The sequence below is a fragment of the Vanellus vanellus genome, assembly GCF_965231255.1.
Source record: "Vanellus vanellus genome assembly, chromosome: 18".
Taxonomy (NCBI): Eukaryota; Metazoa; Chordata; class Aves; order Charadriiformes; family Charadriidae; genus Vanellus; species Vanellus vanellus.
This window is the reverse complement of record NC_138923.1, coordinates 7,260,833-7,284,688: the sequence shown is the minus strand read 5'-3', so window position 1 is coordinate 7,284,688 and position 23,856 is coordinate 7,260,833. Positions and strand designations below refer to the sequence as shown.

At 60.8% G+C, this 23,856-nt stretch overlaps 1 protein-coding gene across 1 annotated transcript; it reads right to left on the bottom strand.

Annotated features, from left to right (window-relative positions):
• Positions 1-418: 418 nt before the first annotated feature.
• Positions 419-23,567, bottom strand: NCS1 (neuronal calcium sensor 1; the record flags this gene model as incomplete). The annotated part of the gene is made up of 8 exons (XM_082492509.1): positions 419-476; positions 1,205-1,321; positions 1,696-1,773; positions 2,106-2,194; positions 2,341-2,419; positions 2,913-3,051; positions 4,896-4,920; positions 23,504-23,567. 7 exons carry the CDS (start codon positions 23,565-23,567, stop codon positions 1,223-1,225), a joined length of 573 nt encoding a protein of 190 aa, XP_082348635.1. The 3' UTR covers positions 419-476; positions 1,205-1,222.
• Between the last annotated feature and the right edge of the window lie 289 nt (positions 23,568-23,856).

The window sequence follows — 23,856 nt, the reverse complement described above, 5'->3', positions numbered from 1 at the left end:
GACTGTGTTGCCAATCGCCGTCGGTGCCTCGGCTCCCCGGCCGCCCCGCGCAGGCAGCACCCCGGGGTGCGCGGCCCCCCGGTACCTTTGGGCTCCGTCTCCAGCCGGCCGGTTCCCGGGAGAGGACCACGCCGGCGCCGGCGCATCCGCAGTCCCATCCAAAAATGTAGGAAAGGGGAGCAAAGAGGGTGAGGAGGCCGGGGGGAGCTCTGCCTGCGGCGACGCTCGACCCCTTCCCCCGGCCTTGAAGTCTCGGGCGTTCGCTGCCGCTCAGACCGGGGTCCGTCGTGGGTGGTTTTTTTGGAAAAAGCAGAAGTTGGCAAATGGCAGCGGCTGGTTCAGAGTGCAGAGAGGGGGAGTGAGCTCGCGCTTCGAGGGCATCCTTTGCTCGCGGAACAGAAAGGAAGGCCGAGAGGGACAGGCAAGCTTCGCGCGGCGGTGGTCGGATGGCACAGAGAGCGTCTTCCCCCAGGCGTCTGCAGGAGAGGGTGGGAGAAGGAAAACGGGGTGAGGAGGCTGTGCAGAAAGCCCCGCGGCCGTCTCGCCTGACGTGAGCACAGCTAGAAAGGCAGTAAAAAATTTTAAAAGCTCAAAGCTCCAGCGGGGTTAAAAAAACCCAACCCACCACCCGTGGTCAGACACTGCCTGGACTGCAATGACCAAAATCATCCCAAGAGACATCTCTGCATGGCCCCGTGGGGCACGGTGAGGACCATGGGGTGCTCAGCCAGCACCCCCGGGATGCTGCGAACCACAGCGTCCCTGACACCGCTGCGTCAAACCCTGCCAGCTCCAGGGCATAATATAATAAGACGTAATATAAATAAAACATTTAATATAGTATCTCTCCGGAGCATCCCCATGCCCGCAGCACGCCAGCTGCCTCCCTGCATCCTCTGCAGCCGCGTCTGCAGGTGAGAGGGTGCGTTGTGCCACAGGCGAACGCCTGCCGGCTGGGCGGCTTAGCACTGCGTCCTCCCGGGCTGCGGTCCTGGGATGCTCTGTGGGATAGGGGGGGACTGGGAGAAACCCATCACTATGGGGGGTACCTCCCCCCCCCCCCCCCCCAGCTGGATTTGGGGGGGATGCCCATGCTTTGGTGCTTCAGCAGAGGAAAACCGGCCACCCACCCTGGGGGAAGGTGAGAATGGGAGCAGGCGAGTGGGAGATGGGGTACCCCCAGGCCCCCCTGTGCCGCACTCACCGCCGCTCGGCCCCGGGACTATACGAGCCCATCGTAGAGGGAGAGCGCCTGCACGATGGAGGGGTCGGCCTTGGAGCCCTCCTGAAACTCCTGCAGCGTCAGCTTCCCGTCCGCGTTCTGCAAAACACTCCTGTCGCAGCGTGGCTTCGCCCCAGCGAGGGAGACGCCGGGCACCCCGGGACACCACCGGCACCCACCCCATCCCGCACAGCCGCCCGGGTCCCCCCCACCGCTGCAGCCTCGGTTTCCCCATCAGACCGCCCATGCCTGCAGCCAGGGAGGAATGCAACAGAGGGTGCGATGCCACCTCGGGGGCCCTGAAATGGATACGGGCGTCCCGCAGGGGGGTCTGCAGTGAGCCCGGCCGCAGCTGAGAGCTTGCATTCACAGGGGAAGGAGGCACCTGCAAGAGCTGAGACGCGGCAAAGGGGCCCACAACTGCCTCCGCCACCCCTTCGCCCCAGGGAAAATAAACACCCGAGCATCCCCACCTTGTCCATCATGGCGAAAATCCGATCCACCCTCTTCTCTGGCGTGTTCTCCTCCTCGGGAAGCTCCACTGTGTTTCCCTGTGGTGGTGGGATGGGACCCAGTCACGCTCCCATCTGTGTCCTGCCTGGACAGTGTCCCCGGGCGAGGACACGCGTTTTGTCCCTGCTCCTCCCCACGTCAGGACAGGGTGCAGAGGGACAGCATTTGTGCCAGAGCCATCCTCAGCAGCCAGATCCGGACCCTGCCCCGGTCACCATGGCCACAACCCGCCACGGGGCCACAACCCCCCACCAAAAAAGCCCAGGGAGGGAACCGGGGGCGTTTCAGCATCCTCCCCGCAGCCCCCCTGCCCACAGAACCCAGTGGGGACCCCCAGGGACTGTCCACCCCACATTCCCCCATCGCTTACCACCATCTGATAAATCGCGTCCACAATGTCCAGCATCTCGTTCCTCGTGATGTACCCGTCGTTGTCCAAGTCATACAGCTTAAACGCCCCTGCAAGCCAGAGCAACGCCCAGGCGCTTGGGACCGTGGCCACCCCACCAGACATGTACACCATCGCCCCCCCCCCCCCCCACCGCCCGGTCCCCTCGCCGTGCCGGGGGCTGCGGGGCTGAGCCCACCATGCAGGGAGCACTTACACCTCAGCTTCTCGTCCAGCGTCCCCCGGGAGGTGACCGACAGCGCCTGGATGAACTCCGAAAACTCGATCCTCCCGTCCTGGCGGGGGGAAGGAGGGGGTGAGGGTGCCGCTGCCACCCCTGCCCCGCAAAGACCCCCCCCGCCCATGCGTACCCGGCATCGGGTGCTCTTAGAGGGCACATCCGAAAGGGCAATGGGGAGGGAGGGAGTGATGCACGTTTATCTCCAGCAGTGCGATCCGGCCGCTGTGCCCAGTCCGACAGCGAGCATCCCGGCGGGAGCGACGCCGGAGCGCGGGGGGCACCGTGCGGGTGGGCTTTTGTCAGCGGCACCGAAACATTGCCATTCGCCTCTCTCGCTTGCCACTTCACCGCCTTTTCCCACTTCACTCTCATCGACTAAAATAAGCGCGGGGGCTCGCTCGCTACAGCTGCGCTGCTTTAATTGCACACCCCAGGAAGCGCTGGAGTATTTTCCTCCTCCAGCGCTGCGCAACCGCATTACTGAACCCGTCCCACCATCACCACGGGCTCAGCCCCAATCTCCCCCGAGACCATGCCCCAAAACTTACCTTGTTCTCGTCGAAAACATTGAAAACAAAGGTGGCAAATTTAGTTGGGTCGCCGAAGGGGAAGAACTGCTTATAGATCTTCTGAAAGCCGGCGGCATCGAGCTGCCCGCTGGGGCAGTCCTTGATAAAGCCCTTGTACCTGCGGAGGAAGGGCAGAGATGGGCACCAGGCGGGTGTCCCTGCTGAACGCAGCCCCCCAAGCCCTGGGGACCCGGGATGCGGCTCTCCCGGGCGCCGCGGTGGGCTGGGGCCAGGAAGGCCCCCGGCTGCTCCCATCGCCCACCCGCAACCTCCCAGCGCCGCAGGACAAGGTCTCTTCGGGCACCGCAGGGAGGGTGGCGGCGGGGACAGCTTGGAGAAGCAGCCAGCGGCACCGGTGGCACCGAGCGGTGCCTCCAACACTGCTCCAACCCTGCTGCGAGCCCCGGAGTGACAACTGAGCCACAACCAGGCTCACGTTGAACATTTTCCAGGACCTGGGAGGGGACGCAGACCCACCACCCAGCCAGGAGCACACGGGAGAGTCTTTTTTAAACCTCCTTTAAAATAAAAAGCCCTCAGCACAGAGTCCCCTCCCGCCCGCCCGGCCACGCTGCAGGCGGAGGTGCCGGGGCAGGCGGTGCCTCGCTTGGCCCTGAAGCCGGGGAGTGTTTGTATCCCTTGCTCAGCCCTTCAGGTGCACGTGGCTCTTGTGCAAGAAGCTGCCAACGGAAAGCTTCACCCGAGGGCCAGAGCCGTCCTTCCCCTCCAACCGCTCCGCCATGGCCCCGCTGCATCAGGCACATCCAACCCGCTCTCCAGCGCGGAGGCGGCCGGGAAAGCTCTCCCAGAGCCACTGGACCCGGGGAGGGACTCGGGATCCACAGCAACCCCACAGGCAATTGGCAACGCACCACTTGGCACGCACGTGCTGCAGTGATGCTCCGGTAAAAACCACCAGCACGGCAGCCCAAAGCTCCCGGGGCAGCTCCGCGATGGAATTTTTTGCATGACCCCAAGTGAAAGCTGCTCAGAGGAGCTGGGGGGCACAGCGGGGTTACTGCATCCCCGGGGTGGCACAGCCAAGAGCATCTCCCAAAACCCATCGGTGCTTAAAACACCCCCAAAGCCCTCGGTCCCAGCTCCGGGCTGGACCTGGATGCCGCAAAGTATCGCCCCGGAGGGTGCAGGGGAAGGGGCTCGCCGGCTCCGTGGGTGCAGGGACCACACGGGGACCACATGGGGACCACACGGGGACCACGCGGGGACCATGCGGGGTGCCATGAGCATTATGCAACGCATCGCCCAGATCTGTCAGGCGCCCGCTGCGGCGGCCGAGGGCTGGAGGAGGAGGGGAAGGGGGTGGCGAGGTGGGAAACCGAAGTGCCGGTGACATCTTTTCCACGCTGCCGCAGCTATGACTCATCGGGGGGGGGGTGGGGGTGGGAAAGGATGACAGAAAGAGATAAAGAAAGCAAACCTTGACTGGTGGGATAGGAAGATGAAAGGGAAGCGGTGGCTTTTCTAGGGCGTCGCGTTCGTGGGGCGGAGGGGATGGGGTGAGAGCGTGCTGCTGGTGAGGCACCGCGGCCCCAGCCCCCGCCAGCCTCTACGGGCCCTACTGCGACTGGGGACACGCTGGGACAGCAACAATCTCCTGCAGCCACGGCCACGGCCACCAGCTGGACAGCCCCCACGTCCCCAGTCCCTTCAGCCACCCATATGGGGAGGGAAGAGGCGAGAGGGAGCGTGCACTGTCCCTCAGGGGTGGCTGAGAGCGGCCGGAGCTGAGCCCTGCCATGCACCGTGCACGAGGGTATGTAGGAAAACCCCCTCTGTTTTCCGGTCTCCCCTCTCTAAGGTAACATCTGCACCCCAGAAGAGGTGCCCCCTCCTGCGCCCCTCGCTCCGCACGGCCGGGGGGGTCGCTGCGCGCCGCCGGCTCCCACCCCCGCACCCCCCGTCCCCGTGCCCCGGCAGCTCACCGCCACGCCGGACACTCACCACTGCTGCACCTCCTTCTCCGTAACTGCAAGAGAAAACAGGAGAAAAGAGAAAAAGAAAAGAAAAGGGAATTTAGCGCTTTCCCAGCAACAGCTGATGTTTTGCACTTCACGTCAGCGACTTCCCTGGGGGGGATGCCCCCGGGCTCGCTCGCTCCACGCGCTGCCGTGTGTTACCTACACACAAGCGGCTGCCTTCGAGGAACGGCGTGGGAGTCCTCCGCCAGCCCAGGAGGTCGACAGGACCGGGGCTGCAGGCACTGGGGTCCCTCCGGCTCCCAAACTGGGGAGCCCACCAAGACGCTTTGCCAGGGGAGTGCAGCACCATCGCTGCGAGACGCGATGGACTGTGCAAGGGCTGAGCTGGTTCACCACCGGGGATGACCTGGCCTGTGCCCTCCTGCCCCCCCAGAGCCAAAACATCCCTGGAAACATCTGCCAAAACATCTGCCTGGAGGCGGCTCAGGGAAGGCGCCTGCCCAGCCCCGACATCAACACGCTGAACGTGGGCACGGCGCTGGCATCCCCCCGGGTACCAGCTGCCTCTGAGCCACACCAAGAAACATCATCAAACCCATCCCTGGGCCCCGGGAAGCTTTACCGGGCTCCGGAGAAACACCAAAAAAGCGACAAGCTAGAAAACGGTGAGTGCTGGCAAATCCGAGCATCCCCAGCTCGGGGACAGCTGCTGAGATTGCAAATGTCCTCAGCAGAGGAAAGGCTCCGATGGGATGCGGGATGCCGGGGAGCCCAACGGGGCGGGGGCCTGGCACCCATCCCCGCACGTCCCAGCGCGCCAGCGGGGAGCCCGGTGCCAGCAGGCAGGCACAGGGGGGGAACGGCCTCATTAGTCATTGCCTTTGCATCGTGCATCTAAATAATAATAAAAAAGCAATAGGTCTGAACCGCGCTGGGATAATGAGGCGGAGTGGAGATGTGTCAATGTGCAAACGGCTGATAAAAATAGAGACCCAAGACACATCAACAGATGCCAATTACCTTGGATGGCAAATAAAAGAAAGCAATTTTCCATCAGAAAGATTGATAACGTGCCTGGTGGAAGGCGCAGACCGCAGAAGGGGAGGGCTGGCAGGCGGTGGGGCAAGCCGGGAGGGAACACGCCGGCCCCCACCCCGCAGCCCCACGTCCCCGTGGGCAGGAATCGCTGTGCCCGAGGCTGTCCCCGTGCATACGGGGGGTCCCTCCATCCCAGCCTGGGGACCGCTGGAGGGACATAGCCTGCAAACTGGGCTTGGGACAGGGCAGAGAGGCCGGCAGCCTCTCCCCCGGCCTCCCCAGGGCGCTGGCAGAGGGCTGCGGTGGCCGTGCCGGGACCAGCCGTGCCGGGAGGGCAGCAGGACCCGCCGTACCGCCATGGGGTGTCGGGACGGCAGTACCCCAGGAGAGGAGAGGGAGGCGCGGGGATGCTCGGCACCTGCGCTGAAGGACGCCGAGGGCTTCGGCCGCACCACAGGAGGGATTGGGAGGGTTGTTCTGGCAGGGCTGTCTGGCAGGAGAAGAGCAGACAGGGGAAAGGACAGAGGTCTCCTGGCAGGAGGCAGCTGGGAAGGACATGTCATATCCAGCGGCTGAGCCGGGGAGGGCAAGAACAAGTCATGCCGGTCCCGAAGGACTCCCCATCCCCAAATGGAAGGAAGCATCCTTCCAAAAGCAAGATGCTGAGCGACATCTCTAACGGAAACAGGCTTCTCTGCACACATTCCCCGCAAGCATCGAGACACCAGCCAGGACCCCCACCCCGAGGGTGCTGAGGGATGCCCCAGGCACCAGCTCCGCAGCCCCCATCGCCCGCAGGCACCTACGACGGTGGGTGGGAGGAGGAGGAGGGTGAGCAGCAGGACTGCGGGCACCCCACGGGGCAGGCGGAGGGGGCAACAGCAGCAGCCCGGGACTGCGGTTGGGGGTCCGCTCAGCCCCTCCGGGTGTTTCCCCCAATGTGCTATTTCAGGCCCAGGAGCCGCCTTTCAGCTCCAGCAGGAAACAATTAAGGAATCTGTGCTTTTTTTAGTACAGGAGAAACGCTGGTAACGACACGCTCGGGCTGGGGTGGGAGGGGGGGGATGGAGCCGGCTCCGCTCGTGCCTGCAGGAGGGACGCGTGATGCTCCCGGGAGAGGCTTTTCCGACGGAGAAGACCTGCCGGGTGCCATCCTGAAAACCAGCACGGGGCTCCCGAGGTGGGATCTGTTAATGTGCATCCCTGGAACGGGGCCACGCAAAGCCCCATCCCTCCTCCAGCACGCCGGTGCCTTCCTCCTGCCCCCGCAGGGAACGCGGCCCCATCTCCCAGCCCTTGGAAAACCACCCGCCCCAGGAGCATCCTTCCGCTGCCACCAAATCTTCCCTTTCCCCGAGGCAGAGTGTTCCCAGCACAGGGAAAACACGACAGCCCCGAGCCCAGCGTCGCTGGGGCTGAGCGGGTACCTGCCTCCCCGTATCCGCAGTTACGGATCCGACACAGTCGATGACTTCGCGGCGGGCACTTCCCAGCCGCTCCGACCTCGCTGGGTGTCGACCCTCCGAGTGGCGCCGATGAGGGATGCTAATGCCCGTCCCCACAGCAGGGACCCGCAGCCACGGAAGCCTTGGGGACACGCCACCCTCCTGGCCGGGCTGAGCCACCCGTCCCGGGGCTGGAGACAGGGGACACCCGCAGGGGCAGGGCTGTCCCTCCGCTCTCCCGGATCCATCCTCTGCAGCTCCCCGGCGCGCGGAGCCCAGCCGCGCTCGCAGAAAGCACCTGTGCGGCGGCTGCTGCATTTCCCTCCCCCGGCATCGATTGTGGCGCGACGCTGCGCTGATGCAAATCAATTCGCAGCGCTATAAACCTCAGCCGGCTTTGACCCCGAGCGCTCAAGGACAAGGGGATGACCTGCAGCAGCCCCACTGCAGCATCCCACCGGAGCAGAGCCGGCTCTCTCGCCGTGCCCCTGCCGAGCCGGGGCTGCGGCTGGGCTCAGCCGCCGTGCCGTGCCGTGCCGTGCCGTGCCCCCCGGGGACCGCCGTTCCCGCAGCCGCGATGGCGATGGCTATAAATAGCACACGGAGCAGCTTGTTAGCGGATGCAGCGTGCCCCGGCATCCTTGGGGATGAAAGGCGCTAAATAAAGGCAGGGTATTAGCATTCGTTATGAACCGCAACACGGTAAGAGGCATTGCCGAGCGGGGAGCCCCGGCTACGCGCCGCAGGCGCCCTCCGGTACATCCAACGCTGCACGGCAGCATCTTTGTTTCCAACGCTCTTAGCGAAGTACGGGGAAACGCCGAGCGCAGGGCTCGCACTGCAGGCAGGGGCAGGCAGCAGGGCAGGCAGCAGAGGCAGGGGCAGGCAGCAGGGGCAGGTAGCAGGGGCAGGGGCAGGCAGCAGGGCAGGCAGCAGGGCAGGCAGCAGAGGCAGGGGCAGGCAGCAGGGGCAGGCAGCAGGGCAGGCAGCAGGGGCAGGCGCAGGCAGCAGGGCAGGCAGCAGGGCAGGCAGCCCAGCGCAGCACAGGAGCCGCCCGCACGGCGGAGCTGCGGCCACGGGCCCTCGCTGCCCCTTGGCAACACCCATCGGTCCATCCCCGCTCCCATCTCGGCGGGGAGGAGGGTTTTGGCCACACGTCCCACGCAGCACCGAGGGGCAGAGACTGACCGATGCAGCCCCCGGCCCCCTCCTCCCAGCCATCGGTACCCAAAAAAAAAAAAACCACCAACCCTCTCCCCCCACCTTTCCATCAATCCCCATCGGCACAGGCGAGGACTGACAGCTCCGTCACCACCCGCCCTTCGCCTGCCCCCTCTCTTCCCACCACCCAGCTGCCACTGCAGCAAGAAACAGCTCTGGTTAATCAGTGCTCAAGCCCGTTAATTTGTGTTTGCCAGGCAGCGAGGAGAGGAGGGACGCGGGACTGCGAATCCCCATCCGTGGCCCGTCCCGCGGCGGAGCTCGTTGCTCGCTGGACCCCGGCGGGGACAGGGCGGCAGTACGGAGTGCAGGAGATGGGGCTGGATTCGGAACGGTCAGGGTGGGATGCACGAGGTGACACGACGCTCCAACTCCACGGGGCTTTTTGTGTGCTGCCACAGGCACCGCCGCCTTATCAGCGAAACCAGGGTTAATTATTTCCAGGAACAAACTCCCCCCTCCGGCTCTGCCAGAACCCACGGGCCACTGGTCCGGCATCACCCACCGAGGCACGGCAGTGTCAAGTCCTGCGGCATTTATTTCCTCCACGGACTCGCTGCGGCTCTTTCCCGGAGTCCCCGCAGGTCCCCGCGCATCCCGGTCTGGGGGACACGGCGCATCGCCCCGCGCTGGGGCTCCCCCCTGTGTTTGGGGCTCCCCAAACCTGCTGCAGATGCGCAGCGCAGCGCCCAGACGAGGGCGAATCGGGCGCTGACGCGGGAATTAACGGGGCACTCATGCAGGCACCGACCGGGCACCCACGCCGCAGCTCGATGGGCACTCATGCAAAAATAAACCGGCCGTAGTCACGTTAATTGGGCGCTCATGCGTGCTTTGACGAGGTGCTCATGCGTGAACTACCCTCGCTCGGGCATGAACGAACAGGCGCCCACGCGGGGACCAGCCGGGCGCGCGTGCATGCATTTTTTGGGCACTCATGAATTAATCGGGCGCTCATGCACGGACTAATTGAGCGCTCACGTGTAAATTCACTGGGCACTCCTGCGCGAACTAATTGGGCACTCATGTGTAAATTAGTGTAATTAGTAGGTAACACACTTGTGCGTGCACCTATGTGTAAATTAGTGTAATTAGAAAATAACACACTCCTGCATGTACTAATTGGGCACTCAGGTGTGAACGGATCAGGTGCTCATGCATAAAGTAATTGGACACTGAGGCACGAACTGATTGGGGGCACATGCACCGGTTAATTGGGAACCTCGGCATCCACGAACGGGGCGCTCACCCACGGGCCGGTGTGCGATCCGGCGCAAATTAACTGTGCGCCCATGCACAAATCAACCGGGTGCTCATATGTAAGTTAATTGCGCGCTCGGGCGTGTATTAATTGGGTTGCTCATGCGTGAACTTATCGGGTGCTGATGCGGAAACGACCGGGGCGCTCATGCATGAGCTCATGGCTCCCTCGGGCGTAAAGCACCACAGAGCTCCGGGCCGAACCTCGCGCACCCTGCAATTTGTGCCCAACACACTCCACCCCTCGCCCCTGGGAAACACATATTTAAGAATTGTCTGAACATAAATCTGTTACAAACTCCACTTTCAACATCATCACGACGTTAATATTCACCAATTACGAGCTCCCCCCTCCCTCCCCGCCGAGCGGGCGACGGGGCTCAGCAGCGCGCGCAGCCTCGCTGGGATTGCGCCCCTTGCCCCGGGGACACGGATTCGGGGGTCAGCATCACAGCCCCAGCACCCGCCCAGCGCAGAATGAGCCCCTGGTCCCCAGTGAGCCACCACGGGACAGTCCGAACGGACCCTCGGTGCAGACTTCACGCCTTGCTCCCGCAAACACGGACCCGAGAAGGTCCCACCAGTTGGCACAGATGGACCCAGCGCCAGCGCCAGCCCTGCAGAGAGGGTCACCTGGAGAACCCGCACCATAGCCTGAACGGTTATCGCCGGTTTCAGGCCTCGTCCCTACAAATCACGTAGCCAAGAGCACGGCAGCAGCTCAAGCTGTTGGAGGCACCGAGGAGCGCAGTAGCTGCGGGGCTTCATCTGGCCCCCAAACGGGCGCTGGGCAGCATCCCCTCGGTGCAGAACGGGCATCTCCCCGCGGGGCCGCCCGGGATGATCTCCGGCAGCCTGGGCTCTTGGGTGGCTCTCTGCAGGCTGGGGGGGGGGGGGGGGGCAGTACCCGCTGCCCCCCAGGGACGGCTGTAGTGTGGCCATGAGACTCCCCCGGCAGCGCACTCCCCAGCTCCGGCACCAAACCCCGGCGCGGAGCCCAGCGCCCGCGGGAGCAGCACTGCCGGTGGGGGGGGAAGGGGTGAAAACACCCCCCAGGCCACCCCAGGCTTAGTCCTCCCCCAGGACCATCCGTCACCCCATCTTGGGGGTCCTCAGAGCTCACCTGGGTCCCCATTTGATGACAGTAACTTTTAAGACACACCGCACGTCGGCACTGTAGAAATTTGGGCTGTTTGGCGCTGACGACTCAGTCTCATTAAAGCTCCAGTTTAACTACGTACCCCATGTCCCGGTTACGCACTGCAGAGCGCACCGTCCTCCCGCCCCCCCTCGGGGCTCAGCCCCAGCTCCGGGGCCACCAAACCGCCCCAGGGACAGGGTTTCTGCCCGCTCCCGGGCCACCGCAGGGCTAGCTTTGGGCAAGCAGCGTTAAAACACGTCCCCGGCAAAACCCGGCTGCAGCACCAGCGTCACCCCCCCATGGAAAAAACAAAACACGCGGCCAGAGCCTGTACGGTGACACTTTCTTTTGGTCCCAGAGCTGAGCCGCAGCAGCTGGCGCGGACCACCGTGCCCCCACCTCAGCCCCGCGCGCCCCGGCCATGCCCAGTCCCCGCATCGCCCACGCGCCGGGGGTGTCCCCGTGCAGGTACCCGTCCCCGCAACATCCCACGGCAAAGGGATGTCGGAGCAGCCTCTCCGCGCGGGCGCCAACCCAGCGGCGGCCGCCTACCTGCCGGAGCGGGGCATCCCCAGCCCAGCTCGCCCGGCTCCCCGCGCGCTTGCCCAGTTTGGCTTCTCTCCCCATCAGACGCAGACATCGCCAGCATCACGGCGGGTCCGGGAGCCTCCGAGACGTTCGGTGCAGAAGCCCGACAGTGTTATTGGTGTCATTTGTTACTGCTGAGATACGAAGCAATATGCGGAGAGAACTGCATGTGCGTTTGGCACTCTTCTCGCCGGCGGTTGCCATTAGTGGTCTGTCTTGCTCCCGGACTGGATAAACAGGTCCATGAGCAGCTCTGTTCTCATCTCCCCCGGGGCTGGTACCAACAGGAAAGCCAATATGCAGTTAAAATCCTTTCTAGACTTTATTAAATATTTAAGGGCCCCGACATTAGGCTTTGGAAATTGGGTTCAGGCAAAAAGCAGCAGTTGCTCTTTGCAGCAAAGGCAGCAGAGGAAGGGCAAAGGACAGTGCCTTCGTTTGGAAATTAATGAATCAGACTGAAACACGCTCACAGCAAGAGCCGGCGGCTGCGGCAGGTCTATCCCAGGCCGGATTTAATCCCGGCGTCCCCACGAGCCGAGGCAGCGATGCCCCACGGCGGGGCAGAGCAGAGCATCCCCAGTGCCGCCGGGAGCGGGGATGGAGCAGCGCCCCCTGCCCCGGCCGTGCCGGGGGGCAGCTGTGTCCTGCCCCCCTGCTCACTCCTCCCCTTGGCTATGGGAATTTCGGCTCAGCCTGGCACTCCAAGGTGCCGTCCCCAACCCGTGGAGGGGTTCCTGCCCCCAGCAGAGGACCCAGCTCCCCGCCGGACCCTGCGGAGGCAGGGAAGGGAGGGCTGTGTGACGCAGCCATCAGGCCCTGGAGCCAGGGGAAGGTCAGGAGGACGCTGCGGGGCAAAGCCTCTGCCCCCTCCCCGTCTCAACCCCGGGATGGGGCCGTGCCAAGGGCTGCCGAAGCGGAGGGTGCTGGAGGCACCGAACACCCGCTCCTCCATGGGGGACAGCACCCAGGGCATCTCCACGGGGTCCGGCCATCGATCCAGCCAGGAGATGCTGGAGAAACACGGGTGGATGAAGCACAAGCAGCCCCTCCTTCCACATAAAACCCAAAAACGTGCCTTGAAGGGAGAAGGCGGTGCAGGAGGTGTGGGGAGCGGGCCCCGTGCCAGCACCGCTGGGCTGGGGAACCTGCAGCAGTGGCCACCGAGGAACCACAGCGGTGGTCACCGTGCCCCGGGCTGAGCACCCCCCCACCATCCCTGCCCTCGGGCCGGCGGGGGCGCAGGGCACCGACCCCGGCTCTATTCCCCATCCAGCTCCCTGGAAGACCCGGGAGGCCGAGGAAGGGAGGGAGGAACAAAGCGACCCCACAAATGTCACCCCGATAACGGAGCGAGCGTGTCCGCGGGCTCCTCCCTGAAGCAGCCGCTTCCTTTGATGCCTCCAGAGCTTCTTGTTTCACAACCTTAATTATAGCGGCAGCAGCAAAGGTCAGGAGAGTGGTTAAGCAGATCCATTAACATGTCAGGGGATAAATGAAATGTGATTCTTCTGATGCCGGAGCAGCAGCAGGCAGCGGCGCGAGCGTGGCCGGCGGGGACGGCTGCTCCGCTCTGCCGCAGAGGGAGCCCGAGGGACCCTTGGTCACGTCTTCCCCTTCCCACCCTGGCATTGCAAATGCCTCCCAGGGACCACAGGGACGCCCCAAAACCTGCTTCTCATACCCCAAAACCTGCTTCGCTTGCGTTTACCTGCAGAGCACCAGGTCCACGCGCAGATGGGATACCCAGACGTGAGACTCGCTGGGAGCAGGTTGGGGTCTCCCCGGGGAAGGGGCTGGAGATGCCTCCAGACCCCCACAGCCCTCCGGAGGCAGCACATCAGGTCCCCGCCGAGCGCGCAGGGAACCTGCACCGCAGCTGCCACCTTCGTGGCTCTGGGTTACCCGCGGCTGCAGGACAAACAGGCTCCGAACAGAAGCCAGCCCCGGGCATCCCTCCATCGCGTCCTCCCCATCGCCCTCCCTTGGGGACCCCCTGGGACATCAGACACGCTCTGCCCCCCTCTCCCCACCACATCCCCGGGGTGCTGGAGCAGGTGCTCTCCTCCTCCCCGCCAAAACTTCCCTTTCGGGCTCCCGCAAACCCTATTAGGCACTGCGAGGGCTCGGAGCAGGCAGGCAGGCAGGCAGGCAGGCAGGCAGGCAGGCACGCTCGCCGGGTCGAGCGGGCGGGAGCAGCGCAGCCTCCGCTTTACGCACGGGGCGCGCGCCCACCTCAGCATCCCGGCGCCCCTCTCCCAGGAGCGGGTCCCACGGGGCGCCCAGCCCCGGGGTGGGATCCTGCCCACCGCCTCTCAGCCCAGGAGCGGAGCCGGAGGGGCACGGGGCCGGGGCCGCAGCGGGGAGCGCAGGCAGCTGCCAGACGCGGGCAGGGAGCCGCGTTTTGGGGCTTTAGGTGTTTCACTCATCATTTGCCGCCAAGGGATAATGGGCGCGTAACCACCTGGCCAGCTTGCCCCGCTTTCTGACGGATGAGCAAGGGATTTCAACACGAACCAACCTGGCGTGGCAACCCAGCGCCCGGGGCCAAACATTTTGGAGGCTAAAAATAAACCGGCAGCGGGGAGCCACCGAGGTCCCTCCTCTGCCCCTGCCCACCGCCCCGGCCGGCACGTTTCCCCAGCACCGGGGCAGCACGACGGAGCAAAGCCCCAGCCCGGTGCCCCCGGCGAGGAACTGACCCCTCTTTCCCGGCTGAGAACTGCTACAATCGGAGAATTTTCTTTCCTTTCCCGCAGAATTCAACCCGCCACGACGCACCCCCGTAACTACAAATCAATATGTTTGTAGTTTGCTCTTAAACTAATGCCCATTAATTCAATGCATTACTGTCGAGCAACAGAGCCAATTTTGCGGCTTATTGTAAAAGAGCAGAAAATGATGATGCCAGAGTGAGTTTAAAATCCACAAAATAGATCACAGTGGGTGGGACGTGGTTCTTGGGAAAAGAGCATCTTCCTCTCCCCGCACCCACTCTGCAGCCCGGGTCTCCCAGCGCCGCGGGTGTTGTTTTGGCACCCTCGCCGGGGCTCCCACGCCTTCACCGGAGCCTCACCACGGCCTCCGGAGCACCGGGACCGCCGTCCCAACCCCGCGCCCGGTCCTGGCAGTGATGCTGCTGCATCTACGTGGCTCCGAGCGCAGCAGACTGCACGGCTGTTGCAGCTGGCATTAAAAAAAAAAAAATACAGTTTTAGTAGTTCTGGACCTGGGAAATTGCTATGAAAAGTGAACCCTTGTCCTGGTTCCGGCAAGGATGGGGTTAATTTCCAAGGAGCCGGCAGGGGAGGCACGTATTCCATACCACGTGACCCATGCCCGCTATAAAAGGAGCTAGCCGGGGCGGGGGAGTCAGTCGCCACTCGGGGGCGGGTCGCGGCGGTGCGGGTCCGGACGGTGCGCTTCGCGGCGGTACTGTAATCGCGTTCTTGTATTCCTTTACCGGTGTTATTGTTTTTCTTTCTTTCTTTTTCCCTTTGTCTGTTCTGCTAAATTATAATATTTCAACCCGCGAGTTTTGCCCTTTTTTTGCTGATTTTTCCCACGGCTGTGGGAGTCGTGCGAGCGGCTGCGTGGTTCTCTGTTGCTGGCTGAGGCCAAACCACGACAGTCCTTTTTGGCGCCCAACGTGGGGCTCGAAGGGTTGTAATAACAACAGATCTGACCAGAGCTTGTTAAAACGGATTTCTTATATGTATTTCTCCTATTAGTTAAATAGTAGCCGGTTACAATGTTGCTTCGTTTGTTTACATGGCTGTGTTATGTAAATTCTTATATGCTGTATGTACTCCCTGTGATGCTGTTTGTTATCTCAGGGAGAGGGATCAGGACTATAATTTTGCTGTCCTGTGCAATATCAGCTTATGATATGGTAACATCACTATTCAAGTGGCTTTGTTGGGGTTTCTATGTAGTATTGCTGTCCTGTCCCTACCTTGGTTCCCGTCTCTCAGAAGTTATCAATAATCACACCCAATCTATGGGAGAAACAGGGGGAGATACTTTCCCCAGCTCTTTTGCCTCCTTTTTCTCCTTTGGGCCAGGTGTAACACCTCTTGAGAATTTTGAATATCCTTGGGATGCTCAAACCAGCGTGTTCCTATTGCTATGTCTCCTGAATGTTTTTCAAGTCTTTTTTAGGGTAAAAAAGCTGTTTAAGACCACCACTCAGAAATCTGTCCCAAGGCCAGATAGTCAGGGGTGGCATGGGATGTGGGAGAACATGGGCAGATATCTAGAGAACTTCTCACCTCCAATGGTTTGGGACTTCACCCTTGAACAACTACAGGACCCTGATAAAGTAATAGAATATTTCAAAGGAAAATGCTGTGGCTATTCCAGAGAGGCACAACTTACGGCACTGTGTTGGGCCCTGGCCAGTATCTACCAAACACTGCTCAGTACTATGCAGGACCCTCAGGGGAAAGAGGGGAAAGCCAGACCAGCAGACAAGGAGGCTACTCCAACCCCGGTGGCAGACAAGGAGCCTACTCCAACTCCAGTGATAGGCACTATGCCTACTCCAACTCCGGTGGCAGACAATGAGGCTACTCTAACTCCAGTGGATTATCGTGGCCTGAATGAAGTCACACCACCGCTGAGCGCTGCTGTGCCAGACATGCTAGAGCTTCAATACGAACTGGAGTCGAAGGCAGCCAAGTGGTATGCAACGATTGATATCGCCAATGCATTCTTCTCAATCCCTTTGGCGGCAGAGTGCAGGCCACAGTTTGCTTTCACTTGGAAGGGCATCCAGTACACCTGGAATCGACTGCCCCAGGGGTGGAAACACAGCCCCACCATTTGTCATGGACTGATCCAGACCACACTGGAACAGGGTGAAGCTCCAGAACATTTGCAGTACATTGATGACATCATTGTATGGGGCGACACAGCAGAAGAAGTTTTTGAGAAAGGGAATAAAATAGTTCAAATCCTTCTGAAAGCTGGCTTTGCCATAAAACGAAGTAAGGTTAAGGGACCTGCACAGGAGATCCAATTTTTAGGAATAAAGTGGCAAGATGGACGCCGTCAGATCCCAATGGATGTGATCAACAAAATAGCAGCTATGTCCCCACCGACTAGTAAAAAGGAAACACAAGCTTTCTTAGGTGTTGTGGGTTTTTGGAGGATGCATATTCCAAATTACAGTCTGATTGTGAGCCCTCTATATCAAGTGACGCGGAAAAAGAATGATTTTAAGTGGGGTCCTGAGCAACGACAAGCTTTCGAACAAATTAAGCAGGAAATAGTTCATGCAGTAGCGCTGGGGCCAGTCAGGGCAGGACAAGACGTTAAAAATGTGCTCTACACTGCAGCCGGGGAGAATGGCCCTACCTGGAGCCTCTGGCAAAAAGCACCAGGGGAGACTCGAGGTCGACCCCTGGGGTTCTGGAGTCGGGGATACAGAGGATCCGAAGCCCGCTATACCCCAACAGAAAAGGAGATATTGGCAGCATACGAGGGGGTTCGAGCTGCTTCGGAGGTGGTTGGCACTGAAGCACAGCTCCTCTTAGCACCTCGACTGCCAGTGCTGGGCTGGATGTTCAAAGAAAGGGTCCCTGCCACACATCATGCAACTGATGCTACGTGGAGTAAGTGGATTGCACTGATCACCCAGCGAACTCGAATGGGAAACCCCAGTCGTCCAGGCATACTGGAAGTGATCATGGACTGGCCAGAAGGCAAAGATTTCGGAATATCACCAGAGGAAGAGGTGACGCGTGCAGAAGAGGCCCCACCGTATAATGAACTGCCAGAAAATGAGAAGAAACATGCCCTGTTCACTGATGGGTCCTGCCGAATTGTGGGAAAGCATAGAAAGTGGAAGGCTGCTGTGTGGAGTCCGACACGACGAGTTGCAGAAGCCACCGAAGGACAAGGTGAGTCGAGTCAGTTTGCAGAGGTAAAAGCCATCCAGCTGGCTTTGGACATTGCTGAGCGAGAGAAATGGCCGGTACTTTACCTCTATACTGATTCATGGATGGTGGCAAATGCTCTGTGGGGGTGGTTACAGCAGTGGAAGCAGAACAACTGGCAGCGCAGAGGTAAGCCCATCTGGGCTGCTGAACTGTGGCAAGATATAGCTGCCCGGATTGAGAATCTGGTTGTGAAAGTACGTCATGTAGATGCCCACATCCCCAAGAATCGGGCCACTGAGGAACATCAAAACAACCAGCAGGTAGATCAGGCTGCTAAAATTGAAGTGGCTGAGGTGGATCTGGACTGGCAACGTAAGGGTGAACTATTCATAGCTCGGTGGGCCCACGATGCCTCAGGCCATCAAGGAAGAGATGCAACATATAGATGGGCTCGTGACCGAGGGGTGGACTTGACCATGGACACCATTGCACAGGTTATCCACGAATGTGAAACGTGTGCTGCCATTAAGCAAGCCAAGCGGTTAAAGCCTCTTTGGTACGGAGGACGATGGCTAAAATATAAATATGGGGAGGCCTGGCAGATTGATTATATCACACTCCCACAAACTCGCCAAGGCAAGCGCCACGTGCTCACAATGGTGGAAGCAACCACTGGATGGCTGGAAACATACCCTGTGCCCCATGCCACCGCCCGTAACACTATCCTGGGCCTTGAAAAGCAAATCCTATGGCGACATGGCACCCCAGAAAGAATTGAGTCGGACAACGGGACTCACTTCCGAAACAGTCTCATAGACACCTGGGCCAAAGAGCATGGCATTGAGTGGGTATATCATATTCCTTATCACGCACCAGCCTCGGGTAAGATAGAACGATATAATGGACTGCTAAAGACTACCCTGAGAGCCATGGGGGGTGGGACCTTCAAACATTGGGATACTCATTTAGCAAAAGCCACCTGGTTAGTTAACACTAGGGGATCTGCCAATCGAGCTGGCCCTGCCCAATCAAAACTTCCACGTACAGTAGAAGGGGATAAAGTCCCTGTAGTGCATATGAAGAATATGTTAGGAAAGACAGTCTGGGTTAGCCCTGCCTCAGGCAAAGGCAAACCCATCCGTGGGATTGCTTTTGCACAAGGACCCGGGTGCACTTGGTGGGTGATGCGAGAGGATGGGGAGGTCCGATGTGTACCTTATGGGGATTTGATTTTGGGTGAGAATAGCCAGTGAATAATTTTATGATGTAATAAGAACTGATCTTAGTATCTGGCGCCCAGCAATTTTCCTTGAGATCGACATCTTCAACCTGTGGACCATGGGCATGGACTGTATTGCATTCCCCAGTCACGAGCTTCAAATACAGCACCCACCGGTTCAGCACTACACATCATCTTATGTGCCCTGAGAGACTGTTCTCACTGCTGGAGCCTACCGTCATGGACTACGTGAGCTTAATGGACATTTTTAAGGGATGGCTCATAGACTATGGGAACTGAAAGATCTGGGCATGACATAGATGGTATGGAATAAGGGGTGGATAATGTCCTGGTTCCGGCAAGGATGGGGTTAATTTCCAAGGAGCCGGCAGGGGAGGCACGTATTCCATACCACGTGACCCATGCCCGCTATAAAAGGAGCTAGCCGGGGCGGGGGAGTCAGTCGCCACTCGGGGGCGGGTCGCGGCGGTGCGGGTCCGGACGGTGCGCTTCGCGGCGGTACTGTAATCGCGTTCTTGTATTCCTTTACCGGTGTTATTGTTTTTCTTTCTTTCTTTTTCCCTTTGTCTGTTCTGCTAAATTATAATATTTCAACCCGCGAGTTTTGCCCTTTTTTTGCTGATTTTTCCCACGGCTGTGGGAGTCGTGCGAGCGGCTGCGTGGTTCTCTGTTGCTGGCTGAGGCCAAACCACGACAACCCTGAAATCCAATCCCTCCCAAACGATAAAAAGAAAAAAAAAAAAAAAAAAAAAAAGAGCTAAAATGTGCTCTTCTGAAACAACCTCGAATTTTGAAGCATGATTTTAAGGGTTGCCAGCGCCGGGGCTGGGCTGGCCGGGCAGCGCTGCTGTAAGTGGGGATCCTCAGCACTGCATTTCTCTACCTATTCCTCTACCAGGAGTCCACGTCAAGCCACGTCCACCCACGACACATATTCTGCACCCACAACCGCACACGTGCACTTTACACAACTTGCTGCAGGGAGCAGCAGCACCCCAGGACCCGCATCGATCTCCGGCTCAGCAGAACCCTTTGACCGCGGCCCCACAAAGCTCTTAAGCGCAATCCCAAATCCCACCGCAGCCCCGAGAGCCGCAAGCACCTGCCCCAAGTTAAGCCCAGGCTTAAATCCCCGCTGAAGAGCGGCCAGCAGACGCGATCCAGGGAGGACGGTGGTTCCTTCAAGTCTCGGGCGTTATCACCTCCTGGGACAAAACACACAGCGGCCAAAACTGCGTCTCCGAGCGACCTCAACAAGGCATCAGGAAGATTAATAAATTAATGATTATAAAGCACTCCAAGAGGTTTGGGATGAAAGGTTCTATGGAAGAACAAAGAATTACATAATTTATTATTCATTATTATTATCATTCAGCGTTGGCTTCTCCCGCACGCTCCGATACGGCACCAGCCTGGCCTCCCAGGAGGGTTAACTCCTCGCCCCGCAGCCCGGTTCTCCCCGCTCACGCCTGGCAGACAGGCAAGCTTGGCACGGCCAGATATTCCTGGGCACTCAGGTGCCCAGAGATGCTGAAAGGCACATGGTGATGGGTCCAAAACAACAGGACTTGGGCAGCCGGCACTTCGAAGAAGCCCTCGGATGTCCTTCTGCGCCTTTAGGTGTCCAAGTGCCATTAAAATCTGGCCCCTGGCACCGTTAAGTGAGGAGCGGAGTGGGGAGGGGAGCCAAGAGACGAGGTTTCCAGGCTCCTGACCTTCCGTGTCCAGTTCCCGGCAGGACCTGGGACAACCTGCTCTGAATACCCGCAGTAAAATAATTCTCGCATCTCATGGAAGCCGCTGACGGCAACCCTGCAGCATCCTCGGCGTGACCACCATGCCCACGACTGCCCTCGCTCCGGAGCGGTCCCACACTCCTCTTCCCGGCTGCTCCCACCGCCTGCTCATCCCAAGAGTGCTGCTACCGAGGCACGGCCAGAGAAATGCCAAAAATAGGAGATGGAGAAACCAGAGGAGACAGTGGCCAGGGGATGCAAGAAGCCACCAGGGGACATGGCATGGCTTGTGGGTACTCTGCAGTCCCACTGATGTGATAAATCTGTACAAAAGCCGCATAGAGCGGGGAGAGGGGGTGATGTCTCCCCACCCCTCCGATCCCAACAAAAAGCCCCTTCTCGGTTCTGCTATTTGCTTCGTTCTGTTTGGAAATTGCACAAACAGAAAATGATGCAACGGAAGGAAATCCCATCGTGGGAGAAACCCTTCACGTACAGCAGCCGCAGCTCACGCTGCCATGGGAACCTCCCTGGGACAAAAGCGGATCCCCCGTCATTAGCTGCCAGTTACAGGCTCCTGGAAACATCTGCCCAGATGTGCTGCAACAGCAGCAGAACTCCAGCACCACGCAGGAGGCAGAGCCAGCGCCCGCTTGGCAACGTGGCAGCCAGCACGCGGGAAGGGCAGCCACGTGCCGCGGACGCTCTTCGAAGGATGGCCATCGCCCGTCCGCCAGGAAGGTGCCAAAAAAACCACAGTGCTGTGGAGTAAAACCTCTCCCAAGCAGCCCCCCCAGGAAACTGTTGAGTATGTCACGGATTTGGGGGTACGGCTGTCTCCTGCTCGAGCCGGTCTGCATCAGTCCTTCCGCCCGTACTCAGCGCAACCCCCCACTCCTACCTGCATCTCCTCTGCCTGGATTCCCCCAAACACAGAAGGAAATTAATATCTCTCCAACCTCCCAGGGTGTGAAGATAAATCAGAGGCTCTCAGCCGTGCCTGGGAGGGCCCTGTGAAGTGCTTCGCCAGACAAGGGAAGGCGTGCTCGCCTTGACAGCTGCAGAAAAGGGGCAGAAACGCTCAGCAAAAGTAATTAATCCCAGAGACGGGAGGTGGAATGAGCAGAGCTCAACAAACAGAGCCTGGAATTAACGACAGCTCCCCCTGACAGGCATCGCACCGCTGGCCGCACGCTGCCGGGGCACGCTGGGATGCTGCACTGGGCTCTGGCCATGTGAAGGGCCACGTGCTGCCCCGTGGCACGGCTGTCCGTACCTGCACAGGTACGTGGGTCTAGAGGCAGCGAGAGGCCCGGAGCGGGCAGGCAAAACCCCAGGCAGGCCGGGAACTCATCGAGGGAGCCATCGGAGAACCAGAGTCCTTTTTGGAGGGAGCGCGGTGGAAAAGGGGAGGGCGCCCAAGAGACAGGAGCCCAGAGTTGGCAATGACCCTCCGCTGGTCTCATCCAGCGAAAGAGACATCCCCGTGCCGGCAGAGGACGGTTTCACCAGTGCTGTGTTTGTTTGGTATCGGCTGCCGGTAAGACACGGGACATCGCTGCCCGTGCGCCCTGCGGGGTTGGCACCTTCCCCGCGCAGCGAGGAGCCACCCCAGGGGTGCAGAGCCCCGCGCGCAGGAGGTCACCAGCAGACCAGGCTGCACCGCGTCCGGCTCTTCCCAGATCCCTCTCTGTTGGAGATCAGATCATCACGGCAGCTGCAAACCCAGCAGGTGACTGATACCCGTACCTGGCCCAGCGCGGCTGCACCCGCCGTGGGTCACGGCTGCAGTGAGGACACCGAAATCCGGGGCTCCGCTCCAGCTCCAGCCAGGGTCTGTGCCCCACCGGCACCGCCACGTTCTCGCTATTTCTCCCCCGCCAAGCCGCTTCGAGGGAGCCCGGCCGGGGTACCCCAACCTCTCCTACCATCACTCACGGTTTGGCTATGCGGACGTGCCCCCTGCAACCTGCCCTCCTCCTGCCTGTGCCACGGCGAGAGAGCAACCCCGCGTGTAGGGTTGTGCAATGCACCAGTATCGCCTCTTCTCCATATGGGAGAACTTGCTGCATCCTAATCTATTGCCTTTTTGGGTAAGCGCTGCCGTGGGACTGCAGCAATGACAGCGGGGAGAGCTCGCAGGTCTGCCGCACGTTAGGGGAATGTCTCCGACCTGCAAGCGGGGAGGCAAACTTGAACCACCCAAAGCCTTTGTTTCCTTTGTGCATCCTTCAGGAAAAAAAAAATAATAAAAAAATACAAAACCCAACCTGATTTTGCTAAAACTGGATGGCTCAGGACGAGCCACATTAATAAGATTACAGTGGAGGTTCAGAAGGAAAAGCCACTCGCTTAGAAAATCAGGTTATTAAACCGATACTGAGATACTCATAAAAAATACCGAACTCTCCGGTGCCGGGCTCTCCTCTCCGCTTCAGAGCATAACAACAAAGGAAACCCCCTCACGCTAACGCACCCAAACTTTGACAGCCACCCCGGAGGGTCTGACTCCCCGTTTCGGGAGAAGCTGCCCGGCCCCGGGGGAGGCAGCGAGGAGGAGGGGGGGGGGGACAGCCACCACGGCGGGTCCCGGGGTACCCACCCGGCAGCCGAACCCCAGGGCCGGGAGGAAGGATGCTCGGAGCGGGGGCAGGAGGGGTCGGGATGAGGCCGCTGCACCGCCCCGGGCGGGCAGGATGCGGCCCTGGTCCCGCCGTTACCGAGGGCTTAGAAATAGGCCGCGGGGAATCGTTTTTATAAGGAAACAAGAGCGTTTCTCTGCCTCCCTGCCCCTCTCCTCGTCTCTGCCGCCGTGCGGGGGGGGGGTGGGGGGTGTATTTTAATTACCCTCCCCGCCTAATCTGGGAATTCTCGCCACAATGCCGGACCGGGGGAGGGGGGGAAGGGCCCGGTGCCGCGCCGGTGCCCGCAGCGATCCCCGCGCACCGCTACGGCGGCGGAGGAAGAGGCCGGGGCCGGCAGCGGGACCCCGGTAACCCCCCCCCCCGGAACGGTCCCATCGCCCTCCCCGGGCGGCCCCGGCAGCCCGCCCTCCCTTCCCGTAGGCCCCGTTACTCACAGTACGTTTTCCTGGTCAGCTCCTCCACAACTTCAGGCTTCAACTTGCTGTTGGATTTCCCCATGGTGGCCGGCAGCGCCCTCGGAGCGCCCAGCGCCGCCTCGCCCGCCGCCTGCCGGCCTCACTGCGGGGGCATGGAGGGACGGGGACACCCGCCGTGCCTCGGTGGCAGCTCCCGGCCGGGCTACATCCCTCGGGGGAGGGGGGGGGAACGGGCAGCGCCGCGCAGCAAAGCGGGGAAGGGGAAGGGGAAGGGGAAGGGGGGGGGGGGGTGGCTTTGTTGGCCGGGGCTCGGCCGCAAAGCGGAGCGGCGGAGCGCCGCGGGGCCGCCCTGCGTTGTGCGTGGCCGCGGT